Source organism: Suncus etruscus, chromosome 3 (assembly GCF_024139225.1).
Source record: "Suncus etruscus isolate mSunEtr1 chromosome 3, mSunEtr1.pri.cur, whole genome shotgun sequence".
Taxonomy (NCBI): domain Eukaryota; kingdom Metazoa; phylum Chordata; class Mammalia; order Eulipotyphla; family Soricidae; genus Suncus; species Suncus etruscus.
In genome coordinates, this window is record NC_064850.1 from 148,636,403 (window position 1) to 148,657,629 (window position 21,227).

The 21,227-nt window shown below is 43.3% G+C and overlaps 1 protein-coding gene across 2 annotated transcripts in view; it reads left to right on the forward strand.

Moving 5' to 3' along the window:
• The first annotated feature begins 10,065 nt into the window (after positions 1–10,065).
• Positions 10,066–21,227, forward strand: part of AUH (AU RNA binding methylglutaconyl-CoA hydratase) — a 159,627-nt gene continuing 148,465 nt past the window's right edge. For both annotated transcript variants that reach the window (XM_049769573.1, XM_049769574.1), the window contains exon 1: positions 10,066–10,298. In XM_049769573.1, the coding sequence (XP_049625530.1) occupies positions 10,073–10,298 (226 nt within the window). In that variant the 5' untranslated portion in view covers positions 10,066–10,072. The remainder of the gene's footprint in view (positions 10,299–21,227) is intronic.

Below are 21,227 nucleotides of genomic sequence, written 5' to 3' on the forward strand. Positions count from 1 at the left end.
GTCCTTGAGAGATAGTGTAGCAGGTAGGGAGTTTGCCATGCATGTGGCCCATTTGGGTTCCATCCTTGGTATTCCATGTGTCCTCAAACCTCGCCAGGGATAATTCCTTAGTGCAGAGCCAGGAGTAATCCCTGAGCATTGCTGAGTGTGGCTGAAAATGAAAACAAACTAGCAAACAAAAATGTTTAGAGAAATTTAAAAGAATTCAGAGTAAGGGTTGATACTGAATCATTTAGTCAAAAGAAAGGAAGAAAAGAAGTTTGAGAAACAAAATAGATACAACCAACAGAAAACAATCCACAATTGGATACTGAAAGTTCAGCTTTGGTTTCCTGTGCTGGATCTCTTCTCAAACACTGCTAGGCGTGACCCGGAGACCTAAGTTAAACTGTATCAGTAAATACATTAAACAGAATGAAATCAACTTGAACCTAAAACGACCTATTTGCTGTCTGTACACGCTGCATGGCATTTTGTATACTTGTCCATGGCATTCCAGGATCTAATTTTCTTTCTGACAGCCACAGGAAAACAATAACTCTCTAGACATTTCTTCTTAAAAAAAAAAAAATCCTTCCAGAGAGCAACAGCAGTTCTAAAAGACATTAAGAAGAAAGTGGGGGGCCCGGAGAGATAGCATGGAGGTAAGGTGTTTGCCTTTCATGCAGGAGGTCATCAGTTCGAATCCCGGTGTCCCATATGGTCCCCCGTGCCTGCCAGGAGCAATTTCTGAGCATGGAGCCAGGAATAACCCCTGAGCGCTGCCGGGTGTGACCCAAAAACCACAAAAAAAAAAAAAAAAAAAAAAAGAAGAAAGTGGGGATTCTATATGCATCTAAGCACCATTTTTTAAGCACCTGACCCAACTACCCAGTTAGCAGCACTTTTCAACACTCACTGCAGATTAAGGCTAAGCAGCTTTTCCACTAGTCTTCCACTGATGACAGTGCCCTTCATGCTCATTCCAACAGGACAGCTGTTATGAACTGCCTAAAATTTTAAAGAATTGGATTGGAGCAATAGGATAACAGATAGGATATTTGCCTTGCATGTACTCAACCTTGGTTTGATTTTCAAGCCAACTAGGAGTGATTCCTGAATGCAGAGTCAAAAGTAAGCCCAGAGTCCACCAGATGTGATACCAAAACAATTTTTTTGAGGGGCCACACCACGTGACACTCAGGGGTTACTCCTGGCTGTGTGCTCAGAAATTGCTCCTGGCTTGGGGGACCATTATGGGATGCCAGGGGATCGAACCGCAGTCCGTCCTAGGTTAGCACATGGAAGGCAGACGTGCTACCACTGCACTACAGCTCCAGCCCCCAAAACAATTTTTTTTGAATCTCATAGAATCATTCAAGCTAAAGTACAGAAGCAATATATGATTGTGGAGTCTTAAAGCATAGTATACAATATGCAATATATACGGCGTATAGTATGTATTATACTATAAGCTCTATATTAATACATAATATATTGCAATCTATTACCACTCTGACATTGCCACAACAAAGGCAGTCAGTACCTTGAATCAGGACAAATCCCATTCTCCCACTCGTCATTCACACAGAAATGCATCTTTGGTGCCCAGCTCCCTGTGTGTCCCTTACCAATTAGTCCCCAACAAAAGAAGGTGGATGCTGCAATGATTCACATTGTCCAATCAAGATTTCAGTCCCTCACAGTTGCATGTTATCAGTTAGGATGTTAAACACAGGCTTAAACTCCATTTATTTGGTTCATTCTCTAGTCTTTAACAACAGTTAAAAAACAGAGTCCTGACATAATGTTGACCATTAAGACTTGAGTACAATTACATGCACACATATTCTTTCTTTTTTGATCATTAACTATTGTATACATAATTTTGGGATAATTTCTCCTAGCTTTATACTACAAAACATATAGATTTCAAGTGTCCTTATGGATCACTATATAGGTAAATCCTCAGATTCAATAGTTATAAATTTCTCTTTCTATTTTAGGTCACACAGTGATTCTCAGGGCTCATTCCTGTCTCTATGCTCCAGGATTCCTCCTCACAAAGCTCTGGGGACAGTATGTGGTGCCAGAGATGAAACAGGGCTGGCTACATACAAGAAAAATACCTTTACCCTTGTACTATCCCTCTGATCCTTACACCTGTCTTTTATATTACCTTTAATTATAATCAGGACAATTATAATGCATACAATATACACATATATTATGCTAATTATATATTATTTATTATATTATACATTATCTATTATATACAGCATATATAATATATAATTAACAATTATACTTTCCCAGGAGCCCAAATGTAAAGAATATCTTCGGTTTGTACCGGGAAGTTCTTGTGAAAAATATCACACTGAAGACTGTGAATATTTATCTTAAGGTTCATTAAAGTTTGGATTTAAAAGTCAAAAATTGAAAGGCCATGATGGTATTCTCAAATACCCACTGTAAATATGACTGTAATTCCCTGGCACGTAACTTTTCTGTCTGTTGGTGTTTGCAGTACGAGGGAATTGCATCAATCACCCCTCCCCTTTTGTATACAGTATTAGAGTTATAGCAGAACATATAGCCACTCATGCTAGAGTGGAATCTAGCCCTGGCTGCAGGTAATGGAAGGAATGTGTGCTTTGACATCTTGACAGAATTAGGTACTTCTCTCTCATTTTCCTTCTTGCTGGTAATAATATCAGAACCATAGATGGGGCCATTTCTTTAGATCCACAGGTGGAGTCACAACATGGGTCAAACAGCTGAGGTGCAAGTTCTGTATGCAAGACCCCTGGGTTTGATCCCAGCACTGCCTAGTTTTCCCAGAACCCTGGAAGTGACCCCTGAGCCCTGCACAGGAGTAAACCCTGAGCACTACCTGGTCTGGGCAACACCTCCCAACTTCCCCCTTTCTCCAAGGTTGCATATAGACCTACAGATAGAAGGAATCTGTTAAAGAAGGCTGTCACCTAAACATGCCTGGACAGAGTCATTCTCTCCTATTTAGTCAAATTCACAGGTGCTCCTAAAATATCTCCTGCTTTTTTGCTGACACTATTGTACTTTCTCTGGCTCTCTTGGGGAACAGTCTTCAAATGCCACCCATTTTCAGGAAGTCCAAGGTGAATTCTGCTCACACTGTGTTTGGTTACCTCTGTTTCTTTCTCCCCATGTGGCTAACTGATAGCATGCTGATAACTCTTTCATGTTGCTAGTGATTTCCTGTCCTCATAACAGTGCTGTGTTGGTCAGGAATCACTTCGGTCTTGTTAGAACTGGATCAATTCCAGGACCTCAGTGATGACCAGCTTTTCTGGCACTTAATACTTTAGAATTAAGCTTTAGGAAAAAATTCAGGGCATGACAAAAAAAGAAAGATAATTTTTATTTGCTTTGGGGGGCCACACCCAACAGTGCTTACCATTTACATAATCTCACCTTCAATATTTGGCTTTGTGCTCAGGGATTACTCCTGGCAGGGTTTAGGAAACTCTATTGGGCTCCGAAATTGAATCCAGATCAGCTGCATGCAAGTTAAGTGCCTTCCCAACTGTACTTTTTTTCTGGTCCTGCAAAAAATATCTTGAACTGAATGTTGGCTGGAGGCCAGAGTCTGAATCTGCCAACAGATAGGGGTAATAAAAATAAGCCTGTTCAACCCTCATCTGCTAAACCCTGATTTCTATTCTGGACTCAAAATCTTTGCTCCCAACTTTCACGAAGAAGTAGAAAGAGGTCTGCAGAGAAACTTTTTTTTTTTAAAATACATGGGCCCACACATAGCAATGGTGAGGGGCAGTGCTGAACCAGGTCATCCCTGGCAAACCTCAGCCTAGCTTCTAGTAGGTGGTGCTTAGGACCACCACAACCACATGAATTGATGCTATTGAAAGGGGAATTGGGACCCTGCTACTGAGGACTGAATTTAGGACTTTGCATCTGCTTAGAGCACATACTCTCCCTCTTTTTTTTTGTTTTTTTGTTTTTTGTTTTTTGTTTTTGGGTCACACCCGGCGATGCTCAGGGGTTACTCCTGGCTGTCTGCTCAGAAATAGCTCCTGGCAGGCACGGGGGACCATATGGGACACCGGGATTCGAACCAACCACCTTTGGTCCTGGATCGGCTGCTTGCAAGGCAAACGCCACTATGCTATCTCTCCGGGCCCACATACTCTCCCTCTTAAATTGTTCTCTGACCCCTGATAATTACTTTGTATTACACAGCTCTACAGTTACTGAAAGATCATGTAGAACAATGATTAAGAACGTGGGGATTAGATTCAAATAGATGAGGGTTTGAATAGAATCAGATACTACATAATAGGTCCTTATACTCAACTGGCTGCAAGCTTTGTTAAATAATTAAATCTATATCCCTCGTGGCAAAATGGGATAATAATCCCACTTTCAAATTTTTATGAACATTATATAAAATCACTTATCTAAATTATTATAATAAACTAAAAATGGAGTTTATGACAGGTGGTGAAGGGCCAGAGCATTAGTATAATGAGGAGGGCACTTGCCTTGCATATGCCTTAGGATCAATCCCTGGCATGCCATATGGTCCCCTGTGCCCATCAGGAGTGATCCCTGAGTACAAAGCCAAGAGTAAATATGAATGCAGCCAAAAAACAAAAACAACAACAATAACAAACAACAAAAGAAAAAATAAAGGTGGTGAATATCACCTATTCTTGTCTTGTTTTCTGACTCCAAATTATTTCAGCAACCCAATAAAATGGATATAATCCTTTCGTTTTATAGATGAAGAAGTGGATGTAAAAGAATCTGTGTGTAAGATGAAACAGAGTTTATACTGTTTTGCAAATGAAAGTATGGAGTACTTAAGCAACACATGGATATCTCAAGTGAAGCAATTATGTAAATGAGTTACAGAACCATGTTTCCCTGACTTGGTATTTCACAATTCTCTGTGAACTGTTATTCCTGACAGGTCATAATGGTAAATGAGTATTCACTTTGAATTTCAAGAATCTATTTTCTTGGCAGATTGGGATATCTTCATGATTGCTTTGAATACTGATTAGGGAAGGAGGTTGCCTTGTTTGACAGCAATGTGTCAGGTGTTCTGTAGCTTGGCTATTTGAATTTAAATCTATTGATGAGTGAACATAATGATATTGGTAACAATTAGAGATTGATATGAGGGCCCGGAGAGATAGCACAGCGGCGTTTGCCTTGCAAGCAGCCGATCTAGGACCAAAGGTGTTTGGTTTGAATCCCGGTGTCCCATATGGTCCCCCATGCCTGCCAGGAGCTATTTCTGAGCAGACAGCCTGGAGTAACCCCTGAGCATCGCCGGGTGTGGCCCAAAAACTAAAAAAACAAACAAACAAAAAAAAAACAGAGATTGATACAAAAGAACAGTAAATAAATTATTGCATCATAAAGTACAAGTAAACTCCGGAGCCATCTGGTTGCCAGAGTAAATACGATCATCAGTAAAGGGAAAAGAGGGAGTGATATTTTATAAACTTAAAGGGAAATTTCCAAATGCCACTTTACAAAGGGTAGAATCAAGTTTTTTCAAATTTTGGACAAAGGGGAGATTTATAACATTGGAGGGAGTTTTGCTTAAAACTTGGAATGTAGTCAAATGAGTAGTAGCAGACATGTGTGTGACAGGCTCCAAAACGAGGATCTGGTGAGATGTGGGTCTAGAAGCAAAGGTTGATGCAGAAAATAATCCACACAGTAAAAAGGTACTAGGATGAGTTCAGAAAATCCAACACTTAAGCCAGGAACACACAGGTCTTCTACTACTAAGGGGAAAGCGGCTTAGAGAAGGAAGACCAAAGAATGATTAGAATGAGGTTTTTCTTCCTCAGACCTCTGCTTTTATTGACAAGAACCAGGCCATACTCTAGAATAGGAGAGGAATATCAAGTAGGGAATAATGCAATAATTCCATCATCAGATTACACCATAGGGGTGGAGTATGAATTTGATTAGGATGGGACCAGTAATCTAACAGCAGTGGTAGTGGGTTTATTTATTTATTTATTTATTTTTGAGGAGGAGTACATTTGTCAGTACTCAGGTTTTTCTCTTGGCTTTGCACTCAGAGATCACTTCTGGCTGAGGACCATATGGTATACCGGGGATTGAACCCAGGATGGTCAGTGCAAGGCATGCAACTTACCTGCACTTATCTCCAGTACCTTATTATAGAAATTTTTATTATATACATATTTAAGTTTTTCCTGTCTTTCTATATATGGTTTATTCCTACTTTTAGTATGGTGATCTGAAAAGGTACTTGCTATTTTTTTGTTTGCTTTTTGTTGGGTCATACCTGGCAGCTCTCAGAGTCTACTCCAGGCTCTGAACTCAGAAATCACTCCTGGCAAGCTTGGGGAACCATATAGGATGCTGGGGATGGAATCCGGGTTAGCCACATGCAAGGCACCCACTGTGTTATGGCTCTGCGTTGATATGATTTTTACCTTCGTGTCTTTTTTTTTTTTCCACTTGTTTCGTGTTCTAGCAAGTGCTCTACCTTGGAGAAGGATGGTCTTTTTTTTTTTTATTTTTTATTCTTGGAGAGGGGTAACACTGTACCTTTATATTAAGTGAAGATCCATTAATTCTTCAATTAAAATGGTAATTTCCCCTTTTCTTTGAACCTTTTCTTTTTCTTTTGCCACTTCCCATTGTGTTCAGGGCTAATCCTAGCTTTGAACTCAGGAATCACTCCTGGGGGAGGCTTGAAGACCATATGGGGTACTGGGGATTTAACCTGGCTTGGCTGTGTGCAAGGCAAGAGCCTAACCTTTTGTAATATCTCTCCAGATCCTGGTGGGGCTCTTTTAGCTTTGTACTTTGGTGTTGCTCCTAGAAGTGCTAGGGATTGAATCCTGAGTTCCCCCTCAATGATCTCCCGGATGCCCAGCTACTATATTCTTTATATTTCAATGATTTGTTTAGAATAGATTTTCATCCTCTGGCCTTGATGTTTTCTTCCACTGATCTCATTTTAATATACAAATGAGGACTGCTGCTTAAGTCTTCACTAGAAAACTTAAAAAAAAATAGCTTTGAAGTACCGTGTTTTTCGCTCTATAAGACTCACTTGACCATAAGACACACATAGTTTTTAGAATAAATGCTCTCCTCCCCTGCACTCAGGCTTCAGCTCCAGGCTGGCATTCGCTCCATAAGACGCACTTTGGGGCCTGGGGTTGAGGGTGCCTCTTATGGTAGGAAAAATATGGTACTTAGTGCTCTTTCCAGAATTTTCTATCAGGGCAGCTCAATTCCAAAGGTGGCTCATTAAGCTTGGTACTAGGGACTAGGGTCTATGAGCAGACCTGAGGGTGAGCAGCAGCAGTTCATGACCTCAAATTTTAGTCAGGGAACTAGGTGGCTTTGTTTCATTGGCCTAAGCAGACATCACTAATTTATAGTCTTGGGGGCCTGCAGGAACTCAAGCACCAAGCTGAAGAATCTGGAATGGGTTCACAGTTCCTAGTGACCAGCTATGGCTGTATTTTCAATCCAAGTGGGTCTGGACATTGAGCAGGTTCCCAATAGCAGCTGTAGCACAGTGGGGATCGCATTTACAGGCATCTGCAGCATTGGAAATGCCAAGCTCAAGCAGACCTAGGTCACTCTTAGGAGTGAGGTTGCATTTTGTAAGGTCTGTGGCATCAAGCTGGAGTCATCTGACTGTTGCTGTGGGTCTCCGAGTGTATCAGTGCACTAATTTGGGTAGATCTGGGGGTTGAATGGGGGTTGCAGAGCCACGTGGCCTGGGGTGGCAGAGAGAAATCCTTCACCATCCACCACCATCATTAATTATTTGATTCTTCAGGCCAGGAGGGTGAAATTTATGTGTGCTTGGATATGATGGGTTGAGAGGTGACAGAACTGGGTGGGCCTTTACAACTGCTTCGAGCAGGCCTGCATACAGTCAAGGTGTTCAGTCACAACTGTCTAACATGTTCTGTGCCAAATCAGGACACTCTGAGGGCACTGTAGGAGACAGAAAACTAATTGTGGAAGCTACCCATGCACGAAGCTCTACTTTAAACTTTTTAAACAGGGGGTCAGTTCACTGTCCCTCAGACCGTTTGAGGGCCGGGCTATAGTAAAAACAAAATCTATGAACAAATTCCTATGCACACTGCATATATCTTATTTTGAAGTGAAAAAATAAAACGGGAACAAATACAATATGTGACCCACAGGCCGTAGTTTGAAGACCACTGCAGTAGAGGCTCTGTATTTTGGTGACCTGGAATCAGTGCTAGGAAAAGTCCTTACCCTCTGTGCTATTAGTCCTGACACAAGCATATTATATTTTTGGGATGGGGAGCCAACATCCGGCAGCGTTCAGGGTTTATTTGTGGCTCTGCGTGCAGAAATCACTCCTGGCAGATTCAGGGGGTCATAAGGGATGCTGGGGATCAAACCCGGGCTGTAACTGGTGCAAGGCAAACACCCTACTGCAGAGCTATTGCTTATGACCATGAGTATCTTTGATAAAGAAAACAAGATCCCAGAATACATAGGCAAAGAAGGGCAAATAGCTGCTGTGGGGGAACTTCTTCTACACCGTGTTCACAAATGATGACACTGAATTCTTTTTTTTTTTTTTAATAATTTTTTATTGTGACCAAAATGAATAACAAATCTTTCACAGTAATATTTAAGGTAGTGTTTTTCAATCTTTTTGTGCAAAGGTACACTTTTTTCATGGCACACCACCATTAGAAAATGTTAAAAAGATTTAACTCTGTGCCTATATTGACTGTATATAAAGTAATTCTCTTAAATAGGAATCAAATAAACACAAATAAATATTTTATAATCACTTTATTATGAAATAAATCATTAGAATCTAATGATTGTTCTATTTGTGAGCCGAAGCCTCATGTTACGGATGAAATTGGAATTATTTTCCCACTGCACACCAGACAATATGATCTCACAGTGGCACAGTGGTTGAAAAACGCTGATTTAGGGGCCGGAGAGATAGCATGGAGGTAAGGTGTTTGCCTTTCATGAAGAAGGTCATCGGTTTGAATCCTGGCGTCCCATATGGTCCACCGTGCCTGCCAGGAGCGATTTCTGAGCATAGAGCCAGGAGTAACCCCTGAGTGCTGCCGGGTGTGACCCAAAAACCAAAAAAAAAAAAAGAAAAAAGAAAAAAGAAAGAAAAAAAAAAGAAAAGAAAAACGCTGATTTAGGTTCATAGTGACAATGAATCAGGCCATTCCCTCCACCAGGGTTGTCCTCCCTCTACCCCCTTTTCCCAGTCTGTGTCCCACCCATATTTCCCTCCTTTGTGCCCCCCCTCCAGTAACTGTTCCCTTCTGTGTCTAGCTTGTTGTAGATTGGGTATCCATTCTGTTTTCGTTGACTTTGGGTTTGGTGCTGAAGATGATGACATTAAATTCTCTTTTTTGTTTTATTTTTTTTGGGGGGGGTCACACCCAGCAGGGCTCAGGGGTTCCTCCTGGCTCTATGCTCAGATCTAGCTCCTGGCAGGCTCAGGAGACCCTATGGGATGCCGGCATTCGAACCACCGACCTGCATGCGAGGCAAACGCCTTACCTTCGTGCTATCTCTCTGGCCCCTTATTTTATATTTTATTTTAATTACTTTATTTTTTTATTTTGATGCTCAAGGATTACTCCTGGCTATGCACTCAGAAATGGGATGCCAGGAGATCATACTATGGCCCATCCTACGCTAGCGCATGCAAGGCAGATGCCCTACCGCTTGCACCACCACTCTACTGTTTTTTTGTTTTTTTGTTTTTTTTTTTAGTTTTTGGGTCACACCCGGCAGTGCTCAGGGGTTACTCCTGGCTGTGCACTCAGAAATCGGTCCTGGCAGGCTTGAGACCTCAAATAGACGCAGCCAGACTAGTCTCCCGGCGGGGGGGCGTGGCAAGGACCGAGCAGGACGCAGGAAAGGGCGTGGCCTACCGAGAGGGCGTGGCCAGGGCGTGGCCAGGCGGGCGCGGCCGGCCCAGCGGCCGTTGTGCGCCTGCGCGCGGCGGGGGAGAGGGCGGGGCGCGGCGCGGTGCACGCCGTAAACACACAATATGGCGGCAGTACCGGGGGCTCTGGGCCGCCTGCGGCCGGGCAGCGGTGCGCGCTGGGCCGCCGCAGCTGCGTGCGTGTGGGCTCGGCTCAGCCGCCTGCCGGGCGCGGGCCCGGCGATGTGGTCCGGAGGCTGGGCGCGCGTGGCGGCGGCGCGCAGGGCTTACAGCTCGGAGGTGAAGACGGAGGACGAGCTGCGGGTGCGGTACTTGGAGGAGGAGCACCGAGGTGAGACGCGGGGCGGCTTGCAGCTTGCGAGGGTCGGGAAGGCCGTCGGGGCCCGGATCCCCCGTTGCAAGGGCTCTGGGCACGGCCCGAGAGTTGGGCTGGCATTTATTGTCTGTGAAGTGTCAAGTTCTCTAGGAGATCGCTGGAGGTTTGCTTCCCACCTTCCCAGCTCTGGGTGTCAGATGGTGGGAAGGTGGGAAGCAAACCTCCAGCAATCTCTGCACACACATGAAGGTGCTTGCTTTGCGAGCAGAAAACCTTGGTAGCATATGCATTTTCTTCACTTTATTATTATATTAATTATATATTACTGTCTGAATTCACTCACCACAGAACAGGGTCAAGAAATCTCGCAAGAACAGCTTGCTGGGTGCGGATGCTTCCACTCCAGAAAAAAAAATATTTCTGTTTTATCTATTATATGACTCTCTGAAAGGCAGTTTCCCAGTCCCCTGTTTGATTAGATCAGGGGGGAACAGTTCCAGTTGTAGAGGTCCGCGGAAAATAATTCACACGGTGAAAAAGGTACCAGAATGGGTTCAGGAAATCCAGTGCCCAAGCCAGGAATTCAAAGCACAAAAGCTTTTCTGCTCCTAAGATGGAATGCAGCTCAGTGGAAGAAGAAGACTGGAGAAATGAGCCCCAGCCTTGCTCAGACCCTGGCTTTTATTGACAAGAATCAGGTACTCCCTAAGTGGGAGCAGAATACCAAGTAAGGAATAATGCAATATACTATCAGTAGGTCACATCCCAGGGTGGGATGCAATTATCGATTAGGGTAGGATCAGTAACCCAACATCTTGCAAGTGTCCTGGGGTGAGCGATGCTCTGAGGTGTCGTGGTCCCCTCAGCCAAGGTCAGTCAGTGCAGCATGCAAGTGCTGCTAATGACAGTGACAAGTGACTAGTGACAGTGTTATTCACTTGTCCCTGCTTCCTCCTCATCGCCTTTTACACCCCCTCAGGTCCAGTGGACGAGGGTTGGGATGGCTGGCTGGCAGTTGCCTGGCTGCTGATTGCCCTTGATCCTTCGAGGACCCCTGCATCAGAACAGCGGCTGTCTTGCGTCCAACTCAGGCTTTCTCCCCCTTTCCTACTCTAGTCCTCTTGTAGAGTTCCTTTGGAAGGACTGAAGTTTTTAGACAGTGCTTTTAGAGGAGCTTTTTTTGATTCTCTGACTTTGCGCCGAGCTTCGAGGACTTGCAGTGCCCGTGTGATGCTTGATCTTTTTTTTATTTTTTTATTTTTTGTTTTGCCCTTGAACTCCAAGCCCGGGCGGAGGCAGCTGCAGGCCCGTGCAGGGTTGCAGGGCCGTGCGGGCCCTAGCGGGTGCAGGCATAGAAGCATTTGCAGAGCGGTGCAGGGCGGTGCTTGCTATCTGGGGGGTGGGGTTCTGCGGGCCTTGCTTGGAGGGTTCTGGCTGGGAGGCAGCCCTGAAGGTGAGGGACAGTGTGGGCCATGACAGCTGCAGGCTCCGCGTGTTCGGGTCTTTGCAGGATTATCGGAAGCGCATCCGAGCACCATCATTTCGGATGCACATGGATGCTCTCTCAGCTTCAAGGGCAAAACGAGCAGGATTATGGCTCAGAATTGCTTCTCTTTAGCAGCACCTGGCTCGCAGCACCTGGGTCAGAAGGAAGGGACCAGTGAGAAGAGAGGAAGGAATGGCCTCAATGCTTTTTTCTTTTCTCCCTTTTCCCTTCCCATTCCCCCTGTCATTTTGGATTTGAGGCCCAAGGCTAACTCCCTGGCAGGATTTGGGGACCGTACTAGTCTGCTTTCTCTTAGGCAGTAATAATTTTCAAGGGAGGTTGGTTGGAGCAAAGGGCCTGAGCCATCGCTGTAGGAGCTTAGATTAGTTTTGTGGTTTCAGAGGGATGGTTTTGAGGGATTCTGCACGTTAGGGTCTGATGTGGGAAAGAATTGCAAGGCATTCCTCAGTGGGTACCCGTTCCCCTTGGTGTGCTCTCTTGGGCACATGCCCCTCTGCCTCATCCTCTCATAAGTAAATGAAGAACAGTAACAAGCCAGCAAGCCAACCTGGGCTGCTCTTTGATCAGATGAGTTTGTCTATTTAGATGTCTAGCCTACTAAATGTCTAGCTCAGAGATGATGATCCAGTATCATCCACTCTTTTGACCTCTCTTTTTTGGTTTCGGGGCTCAGGGGTTACTCCTGGCTCTGTGCTCAGGGATTACCTCTGGTGGGGTTTGGGGTACCCTGTGTATAACTATGGATTTGAATCCATGTATGGTACCTGTTATAATTGCTCTCTGAGTCTCTTTGTTTCTTTGCTTGTTTGGTTTTTCAGGCAGAATGTGGAACCTGGGCAAAGGCATGAAAGGGCTGTGTGTGTGTGTGTGTGTGTGTGTGAAGAATCGCAATCAGTTGTGTATTTTGTATGGTAGAGTAGTTCTGCTGCAGAGTGTACCGGCCCTGGAGTGCAGTGTATGGATAGTGGCTTAGTTTCTCTGGGCTTTCACTTCCAGGTATACTGGGATCATGATGGGCACTATGTTCTGTATTTTATTTTTTGTCTTTATGACATAAGTGAGTGCAAAATCAATGTAACTTTGTATAAAATGTCTGCAGAGTGCTTATGTTTGAATGAATGGAAAGAGAGGAAACCAGTCTGTAGGACAATTTAGTAAGTTTAGCTGCTTTTAGATGTCTAGTATTTAAGAATATGTAAGAATCAGCTGTTCTGACTTCAACTCTTAAGAAAGAGCTCAGCCTCCTCAGAGGACTGACAGGAACTGATTCAGTTCTTTATGCTTTGCTTTACTGTGGAGCGGGCAGTAAGCAGTGCAGTGAGAAAGAAGCATGAGGTCAAGGAAGGACACAGCAGGTAAAGGACACCCTGGCGCCTCTCCTTCTCTGGAGGTGAGTCCAAAATGGGATGCCCTGAGGGACTCTGAGAGGTTTTAGGAGCTGAGGTGTTACAGGTTGTTGGCAGAGGTTATGCCTTTGTCTGCTAACAGATTCCATATTTTTGATTTGTCATTGAAGCAAACCAAGAAACTCCTTGCCTGCCCTGTCAGTGTCCTTTTCCTTTCTTAGCACCTCCAAAGACCTTTTGCCTGCGTCTCCTGGAGGCACTACACCTGTCTCCTTCAATTGTGACCCATTGTGACTACATTGGAACAGCTTCTGGATAGACGTAGAAATGACCAAGTGAATACTGATTGCAAGTCAATCTCTGACACTGGTTCTTCCTCATTTCCTTCATTGGGGTCAAGTCTTCTGGAGTCTCTGGATCATTGACACTTTCTTCGGTGCTCTTCCTGACCAGCTCAACATCGGTTTTCATGGGTATAGGTTGGAGACCTACTGATAGGTCCTCCTGTCTCTGCTGGACTTCCTATTTTAAATTATCACTATCATTATTATTTTATTTTATTTTATATTATTTTATTTTTTGGGCCACACCTGGCAATGCCTAGGGATTACTCATAGCTCTGCACTTAGGAATCACTCCTGGTGGTGGGTGGTGGTCAAATGTGATGCTAGTGATCGAACTGGGGTTAGCCACATGCAAGGCAAGTACCTTTCACCACTGTACTATATATTGCTCAGGTCCCTGAATGTCTTTAACTGCTTCATTTCTTTCATTTGTGAGTTTTTACAGCAGGTGAATTTAACCCAGTAAAGATGTAGATTGAGATAAAAGCATGTGTTTGAAAACCTTGGCAGTATGAATCTCCTCTACCATAAAGTATATGACTCACAGTTGTGTTTAGTGTATTTGTGGGGCTGTATTGTCAGCATGATAGGCCAACATGGGAACTTTTCCAGTCCCAGAGAAACCCTATTCTTTTGAGCCCTGCTCATTCTCGACTTTTTCCTTCCTTTGTCTTTTCCATAGTCTTGGTAACTATTCTAGCTCAGTAGATTTTTGCACTCTGGACTTTTCAGAGAAAGCAGTTCTTTTGTCCCGTGTGATTTCTTGGCATTGTGTTGTCAGTGTTCTTCTATGCAATATTATAGTCTTGTTTATTTGTAGCTGAATGATTTATTATTTCAGTTTTTCTCTTTTTTGTTATGGGATCTTTATGATACAGATTTTGTTTATTTGCTGTATGTGTGAAGCATTTTTACTTTTTGGATATTGTGAACAATGCTGCTTAGAACATTATACACTTTTGTGGGCATCGTTTTCATCTCTACTTAAGAGTGGGATTACTAGATTATATAATTGTATGACTTATGTTTTGAGGAACTCTGAACTTTTCCAAAGTGGTATTGGCTTTCAGTGTATCAATTGATGCTTGCTATTTTTTTTTTTTAAGTGAAACAAGACTGTTTATGTTGGAGTTTTGGGGGACCATGTGCTGATTGAACAAGGGTCAGCTACATGCTGAATTTTTGACTTCTCTTCAGCCCAAGCTATTTTTTGTTTTCTTGATTGTAACTGACCGAGTGGATTTTATATGGCTTTGATCCACATCTCTTGATCTTAAACGTCTTTTCATGTACATATTGTTCAAGTGAACTCATCTTTAGAGGAATATTTATTCAAAGTTTCTGTCTTTTTTTTTTTTTTTTTTTGTAGTTGAGTTATAAGAATCCTTTTTACATTCTGGATACAAGTTCTTTTTCAGGCATGATTTGCAGATATTTTCTCTTTTCTGTGACTCAACCTTTTTATATTCTTTTGGTGTATTTTGAAGAACCTCCCTCCCCCCTCTTATTTTTTTTTTTTTTGCTTTTGGGTCACACCTGGCCATGCTCAGAGGTTACTCCTGGCTGCACTCAGAAATTGCTCCTGTCAGGCACGGGATGCTGGGATTTGAACCACTGTCCGTCTTGGATCAGCTGCATGCAAAGCAAATGCTCTACTGCTGTGCTATCTCTCCAGCCTCTCTCCCTCTCCCTCTCCCTCTCTTCTCTCTGTCTCTGTCTCTGTCTCTGTCTCTCTGTCTCTCCTCTCTCTCTCTCTCTTCTCTTCTCTTCTCTCTCTCTCTCTCTCTCTCCTCTCTCTCTCTCTCCCTCTTCCTCTCTCTCTCTCTCTCTCCCTCTCCCTCTCCCTCTCTTCTCTCTCTCTGTCTCCATCTCTCCTCTCTCTCTGTCTCTCCGTCTCTCCGTCTCTCCTCTCTCTCTCTCTCTCTCTCTCTCCTCTCTCTCTCTCTCTCTCCCTCTCCCTCTCCCTCTCTTCTCTCTCTCTCCGTCTCCGTCTCTCCTCTCTCTCTCTCTCTGTCTCTCTGTCTCTTCTCTCTCTCTCTCTGTCTCTTCTCTCTCTCTCTCTGTCTCTTCTCTCTCTCTCTCTCTCTCTCTCTCTCTCTCTCTCGTTTTTGGGTCACACCCGGCAGCACTCAGCACTCTTGACTCTATGCTCAGAAATCACTCCTGGCAGGCTCGGGGGACCATGGGATACTGGGATTCTAACCATCGTCCTTCTGCATGCAAGGCAAACGCCTTACCTCCGTGCCATCTCTCTGGTCCCATCTCCCTCTCTTTTTGATGTAGCTCAGTGTATTTGTTTCTTTTTGTTTTTTCTTTTGCTGTGTTCTTGGATGGTGTCTCAAAAATTATTGTCCAACCCACGCTCTCAGAGTTATACCTGTGTTCTTTTAAGAGTGGGTTTTGAATTGTTCACTGGGCTGAAGTGATGCTTTGTATGCAGGAGGCCTGGGTTGGATCTCTGGAATTGTATAACCCCTGAGCACTACCAGAGGTGACACCTGGACACTGAGCTGAGAGTAAGTAGCCCTGAGCACTTTCGGATGTGGTTCCAAAGATAAAACAACAAAGCAAAACAAACAACAAGACTTTTATTTCTCTTACATTTATCTACTTATCTGCATTTATTTATGGGGGAGGGCACACCTGGCAGCGCTCAGTGCTTACTCTTGGCTCTGTGCTCAGAGATTAATCCTGGCTCAGAAATTACTCATGTGGCTCAGGGGACCACATGAGATGCTGGGGATTGAACCTGGGTCTGTTGCCCTGCTGTGCATTTCACTCTGGCCTCTACATGTTTGCCTTTATACCAGTTCTTTTCTGTTTTTATTATGATGCCCTCATAGTAAGTATGAGAATTCTCCAACTTTTTGTTTATTTTGTTCCTTTTTATTTGTTTTTGTTTTTAAGAGTTTTAACAAACAGGATGTTCCCTGATTTGCATCCCCATTATAGCAGTACACAAAAGTATCAAAAGCAGACAGATATCCTGTTTTGATTTTGAGTTTGTAGTATCCAGCCTTTTTTTTTTTTTTTTGTGGTTTTTGGGTTACACCCGGCAGTGCTCAGGGGTTATTCCTGGCTCCAGGCTCAGAAATTGCTCCTGGCAGGCACGGAGGACCATATGGGACGCCGGGATTCGAACCGATGACCTCCTGCATGAAAGGCAAATGCCTTACCTCCATGCTATCTCTCCGGCCCCGTATCCAGCCTTTTACCATTACATATTAAGTCTGATATTAATTAGATATAGGCAATTTGTGGATTCCTATCATCAGATTGAAAAATTCCCATTTATGTTTTTAGTCATGTCTAATTTGTCTTTCTTTTTCTGTATCTGTCAGTTTTATGAATTTTCTTATGTAACCTATTGATGTCATAGACTGATGTTCATGTATTGACCCAGTCTTGTATTCTTGGAGTAAATCCCTCTTGGTTCTAGTGTATAATTCTTTTTATAAATTATCCTTGATTGGTTCTATTTTTTTTTTCAATTTTCCATCACTGTCCTTGAGAATTGTTGGTTTTTAATTTTCCATTTTTAACATTTCTGTGATTTTGAGTAAAAGGGTAATTGATCCTGTTCTCATGGAACAAGCTAGGCAGTGCCTCCTTCTGTTTTCTGAAAAAGATGTCGTGATGTTAGACTAACTAATGTTGTCTTCTTTATGATAGTGAGAAGTCTTTGAGTATTAACCATAGGAAACTTTGGGGAAGAAAAAGTGGACAGAGAAGATAGCACACAGGGCTGGAACGTATGTTTTGCATGAGGGGGCCAGGGATGATTCCTGACACCACCTTGTACCTAGAGCACTGTACTCCAGTATAGCAGGATGATTCCTGAGACTACCACTGGATATAGCTTCAAATTGAAAAATAAGTGGATTACTTACATGACCTGGAAATCACTTCCCAGCCCCCTTTTGCCCTCTCCACTTATGTACTTATATAACCTAAAAAAATCACTCTCAAGTGCTCTTCCCTGGGGGTGAGGGGAAGATAACAAGACAAAAGGTCACAGATACAGAGATGTGCTTGGGTTGTAGGTTCTGCTTTTCATAGGAGTTAGGTGTGGGGTCCTTTTTTTTTTTAAAAATTTTTACTTTATTTTATTTTATTTATTTATTTTTGGTTTTTGGGCCACACCCAGCAGTGCTCAAGGGTTACTCCTGGCTGTCTGCTCAGAAATAGCTCCTGGCAGGCACGGGGGACCATATGGGACACCGGGATTTGAACCAACCACCTTAGGTCCTGGATCGGCTGCTTGCAAGGCAACCGCTGCTGTGCTATCTCTCTGGCCCTTATTTTATTTTATTATTATTATTATTATTATTTTTTTTTTTTGCCACACCCGGTGGTGCTCAGGGGTTACTCCTGGCTGTCTGCTCAGAAATAGCTCCTGGCACGCACGGGGGACCATATGGGACACCGGGATTCGAACCAACCACCTTTGGTCCTGGATCGGCTGCTTGCAAGGCAAGATAGCCGCTGTGCTATCTCTCCGGGCCCATTTTATTTTATTATTATTATTTTTTTATTGTGGGATCTGTTCTTGCTTTTGGGCCATACCTCTCAGTGTTCACCTTGGCTCTGTCAGGCATCATCCCTGGTAGGGTTTTAGAGACCCCTATGGTCTGCCTGGGATTGAATTTGGGTCAACTTCATTCAAGCAGTGGCAACCCCGCTATACTACCCTGTTCTGGCCTACCTGTTTCTGCTTTATTAATTCATGATGGTAATATTTGTTTCCCCTTTAATTATTAATACTTTTTTTTAGAACGTTTAATACTTTTAAGTAAGTTTATTCTTATTTTTTTTCCTATTTGCTTTTTTGTCTATTAAATGGTGCTCTGGGTTCTGGGCGGCATTCCCTGATACTCCCTGCTTTGGGGCTCTGACATTTCACTTCTCAGTGCTCAGGCTATTATATGCTTGGTGCTGTTTGGTCTTAGGGCAAGCTGGGGGCCTCCAGGGCCCTACCCTGTGGTTCATGGGGAGTACTGGGGTTGCACTTCTGGCATTAAACCCTGAGCAGCTTCCCTGCTGCTTTTTCTAGGCCTCCTTTATTGTGGGGGTTGGGGGAGGAGGGAGGTCCTAGGAATCCTTGGAAGGTTTGCATGTTCATGTTAAAAGACTGAAAGCCCAGCTGGTGTCAGTCAGTGTGGCTTTGTAGCCGTGCTGCTGTGTTGTGCTGTGGTTACATTATCCCCTTATATGCCTTGCCCCTCACCCCACAGTGAGATAGGTGTGCAAACAGTGTGCAGATATCAGGACAGTGGAATGGGCTGTGTATCTCTCTTTGCCATCTCCTATACTTGTGCCAGGGTTCTTGCAATCATTTTATGAGATTTGGAGTCCGGGAAGGCTGAAAAGGTTTTCTTTTTAAAGGTAAAATTGATGATTTTTGTTTTATTCATTTATACCATTGTGATTGATGCGCTCATAAAAAAAAAGTGTTGTCGTGAGAAACACTTTACATCCCAGCAGTAGGAGCAGACTATATATATAATTTGTTGTGGCAACAGAATTTAGCACTATTTATCTGATTTCAGGTCAATAATAAGTTTGAAAATGAAGAAAAACATATGTGTCTTTGCATAAAGTTAGGATTTTTTTGGTTATTTAATTTTTTGTTTTTTCTTTTGGGCCATACCAGGCCTATTACGAGACTATTTTTGGCTTGATTCTTTGGTGAACCATGCAGTGCTGGTGATGAATTCAACCCTTGTATATGCAAAGCAACTGTGCAGCCCTTTGAATTTCTTCCCAGCTCTATCTAGAGCTCTGAATTACAAGTCCCACTGTCAGTTGACAGTGTCAGCTTATTTGCAAAAAGTACTGTGACCACCTCATGTCTTTATAATTGAATTTAGTGTGTGTAGTTTAAGATTCTTGGCATAGTTGTGGCTCAGTACGAGGTAGTGATGGTGGTTTGACAATGTATTTGCAGTCTGTTAGAGAGTTCAGAGGCTGGAGCTTCTTGCCTTCTGAGTGGCTCACCTCAATTTGTCCTTGGCACTGTATAGGGTCCCCTAAACTCAGAACTAGGAGTAAGCCCCGAGCACTGCTGGATGTGGCTTCAAAATAAAAAATAAAATACACCGAGATATATATGTATAAAATATGTATAAAATACACCGATATATATCGGTGTTATATATGTAGGTCTGGGTTCACTTCTCAATACCTCATAATCCTTGGAGCACTACTGGCAGCGACCCTTGAGCATGTTTGGTTGTGACACAACCCCATCTCTTTACACACACACACACACACACACACACACACACACACACACACACATGCACGCATGCACACATGCACGCACTCAACCTTTATTTCAGGTAAACTTTATATATTTCATAGGTTTCTTAGTACAAAATTCAAATATTTGGGAAGGACTTATTGTGAAAGTCGCAATCATAACTGGGAAGAAGGTTATTTCTCAAGCTTTAAAGTTCTAAAGGTTTCCATGGTCCTGCTTGTCTCTAATTCTGTGTGCATAATTTTGTGTTCTTTTTTTGACAAGGAGTTCTAAGTCTTAGAAACCACAGTCTTCAAACATTGGATCTAGCTCTGATGACAGTCTGTGTTCTTTTGAAATCTCCCCATGTGCTGTAATAGGTTCTTCATTCCACTGATGGTAACTTTGGTAAACAAATAAGTTTTGATATTCTGCATAGGCAGTAAGTATGAATGAAATCGGGGGTGGGGGGTTGGTGGTGGTGGTGGTTATCAGTTAAAACTAAGAATGGGAATTTTGACTTCTTGACACATCTATCAGAGAAATACAATAATTAAATTTTGGGGAGCTACATCCAGCAGTGCTCAGGACTTATACCTCCACTTCCTGGCTTCTGTGTTCAAGGCACATTCTGGTGAGGCTCGGGATCTACCTAGAGTACCAGGGAGCCAGCATGGGTCAGCTGTGTACAAGGCAAATGCTTTCCCTGCTGAGCTATCTTTCCTGCTTTATCAGAGAAATAAAGTTGGCCAGTCAGTCAATGGTAGAGCTGCTTCATCTCCTTAAGGCCTGTAAAACAAATCAAATATAGGAACCCTGGTTCCAGAATATTACTAATTGGAGATACTGTCTCTTTATCTAGAAAGAGCTTTCCAAATGAAGGCAATACATATGAGCCCAATTAGGCAGAATATTGACTTCTGTATGATCTGGAAAATGCTGTATGATCCAGTAAACACTGTATGGTTCAGAAGAATCAGACCCAGTGGGACTGGACTTTGTTGTGCTTGTTCTGGAGCATGTGGGCTTGTGTTGGTGCTTAGGAGGCGCCCTGTGTACCACTGTGGCAGGGACACAGGTGGGCTGGACCATGGCAGCCTCAGAGCCAATGTATGTCTATCCTGCGGCTGACTCAGGCATCTGTTCATATCTTTGTGAATGTTTTTTTTACATGAAAGTTGTATATACACAGAGAATTCTGGCTGCCTCTGGGCCAGGCAAGGAGATGTATTCAGGCCAGGAGGAAGTCTGTGAATGCATTATGTCTATTCTGTATAGGCAAACTGTGTTCATAGAGTTCGTTCGTCCATCTGTCCGTCCGTCCCTCCGTCCCTTCCTCCCTTTTTTCTTGCCTTGTCCTATGTCCATTTTTGCACTTTAATAGAACATTAAAAAGTGATGGGAAGATGAATTTATTACAGATTCCCAAATCTTTTTCATTTGTTTTGGGGCCACACCTGGCTTTGCTGAGGACTCACTTCTGGCAGTGCTTGGGCGATTCATATG